Consider the following 11,569-nt stretch of genomic DNA (forward strand, 5'->3'; position numbering starts at 1 on the left):
AATTCAAGCTTCAATTGAACGAAGTTTGTGATGGTAACTGGTTCTTAGGCATTGCAGTTGAACGTGGCATGAAGATGGGTAACTATGGAGTTTTATATCACTCTCCCAGTTCAAATGACCAGCGATTTGTTGAAATTTTGGAGAACTGGTTGGAGATGTTCATAGATCCTAGTAAATTAAATATACTCGCTGGCGATTTTAATATCAATTGGTGTGACATCCATAATTCGAATCATTTGAAACGGTTAGCAGACTTTTTGATTTGAAACAAAAGGTCTTCGATTATACACGTATTTCTCAGCACAGTAGAACTTTAATTGATCATGTATATTCTAATTTCGATTCCGTTAGTACGGTAACGATTTGTGATTTGAAAATAACCGATCATGAAACTCTAGTAATTAACGTAGATGATAATAGTGATAATAATAGTGATCTTATCAAATTAAAGTGCTGGAGAAAATATTCAAAACAAGCTATCTCGAGTCTTGTCGCAAGAAACGTGGATTTTCAATCAAACGTCGGTTCGTTATATCAAAATCAGCTGTTCTTACTGACGTTTTGAAAACCTGTACCAATAATCTAATAGAACATAAATATGTATCTCTGAAAAACTCGAACAGCTGGTACAATCTGGATCTTTTACGATTCAAACGTAAAAGGGACAAATTGTACAGAAAATTTTGTAGAAGTAATAATGCTATTCATTGGAAAAGGTATCAGGTCGCGCGTAATAAATATTCGCATATGTTGAAAAAACGAGATGCGAATATATTCAGAGGAAAATTGATCAGCATCAAAATAACAGCAAAGAGTTATGGAAAATTTTGAAATCCTTGTTAAAACCTAATAGTAGCAAACCGCGATCCATAACCTTCGATGGCACATTAGAACAGTCAGAACAAGTTATTGCAGATAAATTCAATCAATATTTCGTCAACAGTGTCTCACTGATTAACCAGTCAATTGAGTTAGTTGATGAGCCTGACGAAATAAAACAGCCGATTAATTTTAATTGTAGATTTGATGGATTTCACCCAATAACATTAGAAGAACTTGAAAATATTTGCTTTTCAATTGGAAAAACGGCTGGAGTCGATAATGTTAATGCCAAGGTAATACAAGACTGCTTTGATGTCATCGGACACAACTTGCTGGACCTTATAAATGAATCTTTACGAACTGGGCACGTGCCACAAGTTTGGAAGGAATCTCTAGTGATTCCGATTCAAAAAGTTGCTGGGACGATTAAAGCCGAAGAGTTTCGTCCTATCAATATGTTGCACACATTAGAGAAAATTTTGGCCAGCTGCTTGAGTATTTGAATAGAAATAACTTGCTGATACCGGAACAATCGGGATATCGAGAAGGTCATTCTTGTGAAACCGCATTGAACTTGGTATTAGCTAAATGGAAGGAAAATGTAGAGCGTAAAGATACGATTGTTGCTGTGTTCTTGGATCTAAAACGCGCTTTTGAGACAATTTCTCGGCCCTTATTGTTGAGCACAATCAAGCGCTTTGGAATTTCGGGATCTGCATACAATTGGTTTGAAAGCTATTTGTCTGACAGATCTCAAAGGACTGCTTTTAATGATTCTGTTTCTAGTCCCGTGGAGAACACGCTAGGAGTGCCACAGGGAAGTGTATTAGGGCCTATTTTATTCATTATGTATATAAATGACATGCGACGAGTCTTACGATTTTGTGATATAAATCTTTTGCTGATGACACCGTGATATTCATTGCAGCTAAAAATTTAGCAGATGCCGTTTCACGCTTGAACGAGGATTTAAACTCTCTAAGTAGATGGTTGAAATACAAGCAATTGAAATTGAATATTAATAAAACAAAATACATGATAATTTCGCGAACCTGAGTAAATGAGGATGTCTCTGTTAAAATTGATGATGAGACAATTGATCGCGTCCGCGATATTAAATATCTTGGCGTGATTATTGATGACAAGCTAAAATTTGACATACATATTGACAATGTTATCAAGAAAATAGCCAAGAAGTATGGAATGCTCTGTCGATTAAAACACGATTTGACTATTGGTAGCAAAATACTCTTGTATAAATCAATCATCTCTCCTCATCTGGATTTTTGCCCTTCCATCCTTTTCTTGGCTAACGAAACACAAATATCGAGATTGCAGCGCTTACAAAATAAAATAATGCGTTTGATTTTAAAATGTGATAGATTCACTTCCTCAACTTTCCTGTTGGACGCCTTACAATGGCTGTCAGTGAAGCAAAGAATAGTGTACTTGACTATGGTGTTCATTTTTAAAGTAATAAACGGTTTACTGCCTCGATATTTGTGTGATCGAATTGAAAGAGGAAGTGATATTCATAGTTATAATACTAGACACGCGGATAATGTGAGAACACCCTATTTTCTGTATGGCGCTTCACAAAACTCTTTGTTTTTAAAGGTATAAATGTTTTCAATTCGATGCCTTCACACATCAAACGTGCAGTCACGCTAACGCAGTTTAAGAGACAATGTATTTCACACGTCAAAGCAGCCTTTTGAACAGCTACCCGGCAATTTTTAACCCGATAACACATGTATCTTGACGAAGTTTTTAACAACGGATGATTTTTATGGACCATTTTTTATTTTTATTATTTATTGAGGCATTAATGAGCTATAACGTTCGCCTCGATGATGATGATGGATTTTAATTTATTGACGTAGTTTATTTTTAACCTTTCTTTGTGTAGTCTACAAAAGTTTGAGCATCGCGCGCGGATTACAGATATGAATGATTTTGAATTTATTTAAAAACTTGCATATTTCGAACTGTTGAATCATGCTCTTGAATTAGTAGTAAGCCTTCTGGTAGATTATTTTGTACTCGCGGTTGTTCCGAAACTTTTGTTATCGACGGAGCGGTTACACAAGTTTTGATGTTTGGTTGTCGAACCTAATGATCCATGTTCAGATACATGTGAGTTTTAGATTGCGATATTGGTTTGTGAAAAGAACGCGATGTTTGGCGGAGCTTTTGAAATCTGTGCGAGAGGTTTCACAAGTTTAGCTTTTGATGAGCTCCATGTATCACTACTGTTGATTACAAAAATTCTAGGTGTAGTTCTTTAGTTCATTTTACCAATTTATTTTTGCTGTACAGTATGGAATTTTATTTTGGATTTTATATCTGTATATACAATCGGATCGTTTGTTTGCAAAACCGATTACATTGATCTTATTTAATTATCTTAAAGATAACTCGTCCAGCTCAAACCTTTGTAGGGGTATGTGGCGGGACCATCATCATCATCAAAAAGTTAAGCGAGAATTCATGAAAAAATGTTACTTAGGTCCTTTTGAAAAGTTATGCGAGAAATGTAATAGAAATGCATGAAGCCAAATAGGACTTTTTGGGAACTTGCAAGTGTTCTTATTGTTAAGTTGACTTTTTGTCAATTTATTGGTCAATACTTAAAAGGTGCTGTAAAAAGAAAAGTGCATACTTAGGTTTTCCAAATCTGATGCAGACTATCTTTTGAAAAGGGTCAAACTTGTTTTTACTGATTTTTTCAAATGGATATAATCGATAAACGACGCTTCCTACAAAAAAGTGTTGTATGGGTGACTGTCGCAAAATCATTCAAACTTTCTAATAAAACTTTGAAAAACTCTAAATAGAACCCTACACTAAAAAATCAATTTAAAAAATAAAAGTCAATTTGCAAAAAACGCTCTTTTGATTTGGAAGAAATTTTGTCTCAAGATAGGTGATTATATTCCCTACCAACCGTCCATACATCGCAAGTCAGGCGCTTTTAAGGGAAAAAGTTTTTCTAACAAAAACTTTTTCTTGACGGAATTGATTTTTCAATGTCTTTAAGGGTGGATTTAACATATGTATACATATATACTCATTGAACAACTTGTTTGAAGAAATCTCAGCGTGCAAATTTATGACAAATGCTCAGCTTCTGATTTTTAAGAATTTAACGGTAATTCGCACATGGGCAATTTATTACTCAAATTTCCAGGGAAAAAGAGGAATAATAATATAATAAATTAACAATCATTTGTCCAAAACTCAAGAATGTTGTAGAACAACGACTTTTGGGGGAAACAGTATTTTTATGCACTTAAAAGCTTAAAAATCCCTTTAACATGGACCAAACGTGAACGGAACGACTCGCAATGTTCACAAGACTTGTAGAGGACACCAATAGCTTCTCCGTATAGAGGATGTTGCGATAGTTTTTGACGTTTATATCTCATGTTAGATTTTTTTCCAAAATTAAAAATAGCCCAAAACACTAAATCGACTTGAGCCACCTCGAAATTTTATCCGAATTAGCTGAAAATTTGACAGGAGACTTATTTTAGCATAAGAATTGTGATTCTGGGCTGACCGGTTGAATTTTTGATACTTTTTGAAAACATGAAGAGGTCTAATACATAATAAGTATTCCTGTACAGTCAGGCAGAGTACAATGTTTTGGTCGTAACTGGTCGCAACTAAAGAAGCTAATAATGGAATATAATATTTTTGAAGATATAAACCCTTTTTAATATTACTCTTAATTTAAAACAAACTATATTTAGTGACTAAATTAGACAATGTATCATAAAAATAGATTTGCTTGGCTTTCATTGGTTTAGTTTCAGATGAAAATACACTGAAAATAATTCTGACAAGAAAAAGTTTTGTTAGAAAAACTTTTTTCCTTAAGAGTGCCCAGCTTGCGATGTATGGACGGTTGGTAGGGAACATAATCACCTATCTTGAGACAAAATTTCATTTAAATAAAAGAGCATTTTTCGCAAATCGACTTTAAAATTTTTAAACTGATTTTTCAGTGTAGGGCTCAATTTGGATTGTTTCCGATATTTTCACTAGAAATTTTGACTGATTTTGCGATGGTCACCCATACAACACTTTTTGTGGGATGCGTCGTTTTTCTGTTATATCCATTTGAAAATATTAGCAAAAAAATTTCAGCTCTTTTCAAAGGATAGTCTAGATTAAATTTGGAAAAACATTTTTGTTTTCATTTCGGATCATCTGGTGATTTTTCATTTCTCATTTTTCATTTCTTACTTCTTACTTTTCACTCCTCACTTCGCACTTCTCACGTCTCACTTTTCACTTCTCACTGCTCACATCGGCCCATAGGGAAAGAAATGGCAGAAATGACGCTTAACTTTTAAAAGAACATATGTCACCTTTTTCATGAATTAATTTGTGTACCGCAATCAAAAGCTATCATATTGGTCTGTTGATCGCAATATTAAACTTCATTCATGAAAATATGTTTCTTATGTTGAAAAAATAAACTAGAATTTTCAGTGTATACATGAAATCTTAAAATAGGTACTTTTTAACTCATTAATGGGTTTCTATGTTTCTTTGTGAAGTTTTTTTTCTTCCGTGTAAGCTGTGTATTCTATGCTGTCAGTGTGCCGGTTTCGAATAAATTGTGTCTTGGGAGAACATAACCTAGAAAATCGATAGCTTATTTGTTACGAAATAATGATGTCTCATAACTCTTTGAATATTTACTATTTTTTGAGCCGTGCCATCATTATGAAATTCAATAGCGAACAAGAAGAAAACATTCCCCATCGAATGTAACTTGTTGTAGCAAAATCGATTCAGGTTTAGTACTAGAAAAATTGTCTAATGTTTCAATGTGCACACACATACGCACACACACACACACGGACACACACACGGACAGAAAGACATTTGCTCCGTTTGTCGACATGAATCGACTGGTATATAATACTATGGGTCTACAAGCGCTCTATAAAAAGTACGTTTTGGGAGTGAAATGAAAGCCTTTCAGGTACAACTTTGTTGTACGAGAAAGGCAAAACAATTGTTTAAACATCCTTGCAAAAATGAAGTTTCCTAATTGTTATTATGCAAAAAATAATTATTTGAATCCGCTATCCGCTGCTAGAAGAACAAACCCCTTATATTGGCAAGCTTCAATGCACAGTAGATCGATTAAAGAAATCTCTACTCAATGTTGAAATCAAGCACACCTTCTTCAAGATAAAACGTCTCAAACAAAAAAAAAAAATTTCTAATAATTTCTTATTAATAATTCCATAATACATTCGGAAAAGTTGGATATTTCAATGCATACTTCCATACCCAAGTAACATTTTGAATTCTATTTGGATTTATTCAAGTTTTATTGCAGTTTTATCAAGGATTCGCATAAAATGTAGAGTTTTATCATAGTTTTCATATAGTCCAAGTTACCTCAAAGCTAAATTCTCTTATAATAGTTTTATGATATGCTCCAGGTCCATCTTAAGCTGTTTATTTTGATAAATTATGCAGCAAGAGCACTCTATCCCAATTGAAACCAAATAGTTTTGAGAAAGTTTTATGGTACTCTTCATTAAGAAAGAAAGATCTTGAAAATGCCCTTATAAAACTTCCTTAAAACTATGTGGTTTTGATTGGGAGAAAGTGCTCTTGTTGAAGAATATATCAAAACAAACAAAACATAATGTCAAATTGCACGCAAACAAGTGTATAAATTAAAAACAAGTGGATCAAAGGCAAAAATAATGTAAATTTATCCCATATATGGAAACTCCATTTGCGCAAGCATCTGTTTTTTTTTCTATCGGATCATCAGCTGCAGTTTTCTTTCTATCGGATCAAATTTACCACCAGCTGTCTTGATCTTCCAATACCAGGCAGATTTCATATCCTCCCATTTATCATATGATCGATCAATTTTCCTCAAAATACATTTTCTCGATTTTTTGGGCATTCGTAATCATAACCAACTGGGTACAATACACAGGCGAATTTCTCCAGTTTTCAACGGACGGTTGAGCTACGCAACAAATACTGGCAAGTTAAGTATTTATAAGATAGATTTTTGAAATCTTTAACATATTGTTGCAAAATCGCGACCAAAAATCATTATCGAACTATCAACTCTACTCGTATTTCGAAGCTGGTTTATTTTTAATAAAGAAGTATTAACTATTTACTTTTTGACTAAAAATAACCCTATAGATGTTGAACTAACAGGTAAACAAATAAGTTATGTGAATTTCTTTTTCAGTTGAATTGCATGTTATTATATGACAATATTCGCAAAATGGATGATTTCGGCTCAATATGTGTCGTTTTTTTATTGCAATCATGCGTGCCCACTACTGAAAACCATCACAAACATGGAAATCAAAACATTTTGCGCTCCAATTCTTTGTTCTCGATTGTTATTGATATAGATAGATAGATATTATGAACCCGAGGAGCAGTAACCCTATTGAGGTTTAATTTAATTCAACATTTTGTGCAGATATGTTTAGACAGACAGACAGACAGAGTTTAGTAAATATTTAACGGCGAACTCTTCCCAAATGAACGACTTGTTTTCAATGGATATGTAAACAACATGTTATAATGAAAGCACCAAACTTATAACGCTCTTCAATAAAACTTCTTAGTTTTGACCAGTACTAGTTAGTTTTATTCAAGACAAACTAAGCTTCGTCAAGATTGCGATAAATCTAGTTCAGTTTATCATGCTCCTGCATAAACCTAACAGGTTTTGTATGAGATAAAGTGGATTTAATCCAATCTTATGATGGTTTTCGATAAAACTATTGAAATCATGGCGGATTATCGTCTGCGTCAAATTTCTTGATGGAAGCCATTTCTATATGAACGCTGAAAACCTTGCTGAAAACTATTTGTTTTCATTTTACATGCATGAGTCATTTAATAGATTGGGGCATAAAACAAATATTGTTACATCTGCGAAATAAAAAGTAGAGCAAAATTTATTTTTTGGGTATGTACAATTTTTTAAATAAAAATAGTTTTTCAAAATAATACTATATCTGGCAATATAAATAAGGCGCATTCAATATTTGTTACATTTATTCGGAAAAGCATCGACAAAGTGGTTGTGGCATGTGGAATTACACGATCACAATAATTGCATTTAAATTTTTCAACGGATCCATAATAATTTTCATCATTATGAGATACTGTTCGATTCGGTTCAGACAAAATTCAATATAAATAAATATTAACATCAGCGGATCTAGATAACAAAAACACATGCTGTCAAATTCCTTAGTAATCCTAACAGGGTTTTATGCTGATCTTTTATGCCATTATAAGTTCACTTTGATAAAACTAACAAGTTTTAAGCGAACCTTGAAAAATGGTCTTGACCACCTTCTCAAGAGTGGGCCTCTTTCGTCTCATAGTGGTTTTATGGCTGTCTTGGAGCAAGCTTGTAGGACAATTGGTTTTTAATGTGATTTTAATACACAAGTCTAGAAGAGTGCTTCAGGTGCATCATAAAATTAATTTTGCTACTTGGGTACTGATCCCAACTCACGCTATAGTCAGTGACTTAATCACCTCGAATATATTCCCAAATTCTCAGCAAGCGACCCGGAAAAAAAATTTAAAAGCCACCGCAGCGTATCGCCAATCTTCATTCATTTAGGAGTCGTTCATTGACACAGCAGCAAATCCAAATAGTTCTTGATCCTATTTTCAGTGCTGCTTCGAACGGGTTTCAATCGTTTCCATAGTGGTCAGCGAGTAAGTGACGTGAAATCGGAAAACAAGCGCTGCCCAGAAAATGATCCAGTTGTTTGCATTGGTGGTGCTTTCGGTGCCGGTCGGTGGGTTCATTGTGATATATTAACCACGTGCTTGTGTGCGAATGTGATACTTATTGGAGGAATTGATTTTCCAGCACTCTGCAGCGGAATCGTGGTGCAAACTGCTCCGAAGTCCGCCTTCGTCTCGGAGGGTCATCGAAATCTCAATCTGCTGTGCGAAATACCCGGAAGTCAACCCATAGATTTCTGCATCGTGAAAGTTCCGGGAGTTGCTGCTCCGTTCGCCGCCAGCGAACGACTGCCGGCTCCAGTGCAGGGAGTCACCTACTTCGGCAGGGGTTGGAGTAAGGGGTCCTGTGGAGTGACGTTGGCCGAAATCGAGAAGAAATACGAGGGCACGTTCGAGTGCGTTCTATCCGTCGCAGGGCAAACCCATAAGGGCTCTATCGATATCGCGTTCAAAGGTGCAGTGATTGAATTGTGCATTTTAGTTTATAATTCTGTATGGATATCGAAAAAGCAGTATTCACCTTCAAGAATGAATCGATAAAATCTTGAAAAATTAATTGGATCAACTTAGATATTTGATAGTCTTTTAATGTTGATTCAACTCGTTATATTTTAATCAGTGATCGAAGTAAAGCTCATTCAGTATAAAAAAGTTAATGCTAAAAATTTTGCATGCTTTTTACGAAATAAAAAAAACTATCTAATCGATTCAGTACTGATGAAGGTCAACATGCTCCAAAAGAGTCTAATTTTAGCACTAGACAACAATAAGTACTGTGAAAATTAACATTTCGGTTGCACTGAAACTTTGGATACCCGAATTAATTTGCTCAAAGCGCTGCATGTTAAAAGCAAAAGTTTATTCTGCTTTTTCCACCGTTTTCTGGTTCATTGAAATTAGCTCTCAGAAATTTGTGTCGAAAGTGTTTAAAGATGGGTTATGCTTGGCAGAAAATGGCACGAATTTATCGTGAAAAGCTCCTATGCAATTTTTATTTGCGCAGTAGTAGAAACGAATACAACTTCTGTGAATATTTAGTAATTTATTTCAATTATTATGTTCGTAAAATTTTCAATAGAATATTCCTAATTTTATGAACATTTGGATGCCATAGTTTCATTCTTCTTAAGTTATATCCCATATTCGCTCCTTTATCATCAAAACTGAATGGAACTCCGCCGCACAACTAAAAAAACAGCAATCGATTCATTTTATTTTCATTTTCCCCTTCAACTCGAACAGTTGCTCCCGAGCCCCCGGTAATCGAGGTGTCCAGCAACGTGGACGATAGCAACGGTGAGTTCGATTTCGGAAAACCACTGGTCGCTAAGTGTGCCGCTCGTAATGGATGGCCAGCTGCGAAGCTTTCGTGGAACCTGGATGGGAAGCCCGTCGCCGTCACCGAGCTGGGAGCTGCTTTCACAGAAGTGGTTAATCAGAGGGCAACCGTTGAGCAGTTCTACCGGAAACCGATAGCCGTCGAGGATAACCGAAAGCGGCTGGTGTGCCGCGCTGAGCACGAACTGTACCCGAATGGGTTCATGGAAGTCGCGTTGCCAATCAAACTGAGAAGAAGTGAAATTAATTTGGAATGTTTATTGATGGTTTTGAAAGTGATTGCGACATTTTATTTACAGCGAACAGCGATGCAAACCTCATTCAAAAGGACGCCTCCAAAGATATTGAAGTGAAACCATCCGCGCCTGCATTGATAGTTTCAAGCGATGTCCAAACTAGTGAAGGATCCTTCAAAGTTGGATCAAATTTGGTTGTAGAATGCGTTTCCAGGGATGGTAAACCAGCTGCAAGTTTTCTATGGTTCTTAGGTATGATCATGTAACAGTCGTTTGAAATATCGTTCACTTTTAAATTTTATTGCTGGATTTGGGCTGCAATCTTTCAAAATTGGAAGATTTCAGTAAACAAATGCCGAAGATGAGCTAATTTTTTTCATTTGGTTTAAATCTTTAAAACGAGTCGGTGAATGAAATTGTTCTTAAATTATTAATATTCTGTCCAATTGCATTCATCAGATGACCAGCTGATCTACGAGGGTCTGTCGACACCATTCTTGACGCAAAGCTCCCGGGGAACAATTTCCACGCAGCAAGTACTACAGCGAGTTGTGAAAGCAAGTGACAACGGCAAGACGCTCATCTGCAAAGCACGACATCCGGGTGGTACGAGCGAAACGCGTCTCAAATTGGAGACATACGGCTAAAAAGATAAAGTGATAAAATACATTTTTACTTTGACGGATTTTATGTAAAGGAAATTGTAGTTGATAAATGAATAACAGTTTTCGTAGTTCTTTTGTGTAGCATAGATGAGTTGAAGGAAACATCACTATTAATATTTGTACAGGCAACATATTTGGATGACAATATCTATCTGTATTTAGACCTGTTCAACATTTTCAAAAGCATTGCAGGTGCAAATGTCACACCGCTGTTCTAATGGGTATCTTGAATAAAGTATCTTGACGAATTTTTAGCCAAATTTATGAAGATTTAGACATGCATCAAATGAAATTAAGAAATGTAGTCTGAATGCATTAATTTTACCCCACATAATAGAAGCATTAGTCGTAAATATCTTGTTTAGACTATTGTCTACCACTTTGTTATTGGAACGATAGGACAGGATTCCTCGTCGAATGCAACGGTTATGCAAATAGATTATGGATAAGTAGTGGACCCAAGCAGCACGTGCGACATCTTTCAAATAGTTGTTTGTTCCTAATAAATTGCATTGAAGACACCGGCAATACATCGAGCCACATTAAAGCCACGCATCTGACTTCTTGGGTGATTTGAAATTCAATGTGTTTCATATCAGAAATAAAACAGAAAAGTTGCAGAATTAATAACACTTTGGTTCACTGCTGTTACGACAATGTTTCTGATATGTTGCGAAACGCTTTGAGCTCAGCTCAGCAGTATTTTATTCTCGACAGTCCTCTGCA

General features: G+C 35.3%; 1 protein-coding gene across 1 annotated transcript; it reads left to right on the plus strand.

Annotated features, from left to right (window-relative positions):
- Positions 1 to 8,334: 8,334 nt before the first annotated feature.
- Positions 8,335 to 10,911, plus strand: LOC134224097 (fasciclin-3-like). The gene is made up of 5 exons (XM_062703337.1): positions 8,335 to 8,654; positions 8,729 to 9,058; positions 9,847 to 10,179; positions 10,242 to 10,430; positions 10,638 to 10,911. The coding sequence occupies exons 1-5, from the start codon at positions 8,612 to 8,614 to the stop codon at positions 10,823 to 10,825; spliced, it is 1,083 nt and encodes a 360-aa protein (XP_062559321.1). The 5' UTR covers positions 8,335 to 8,611; the 3' UTR covers positions 10,826 to 10,911.
- Positions 10,912 to 11,569: the final 658 nt, after the last annotated feature.

The sequence above is a fragment of the Armigeres subalbatus genome, chromosome 3 (assembly GCF_024139115.2).
Source record: "Armigeres subalbatus isolate Guangzhou_Male chromosome 3, GZ_Asu_2, whole genome shotgun sequence".
In the NCBI taxonomy this organism is placed as follows: Eukaryota; Metazoa; Arthropoda; class Insecta; order Diptera; family Culicidae; genus Armigeres; species Armigeres subalbatus.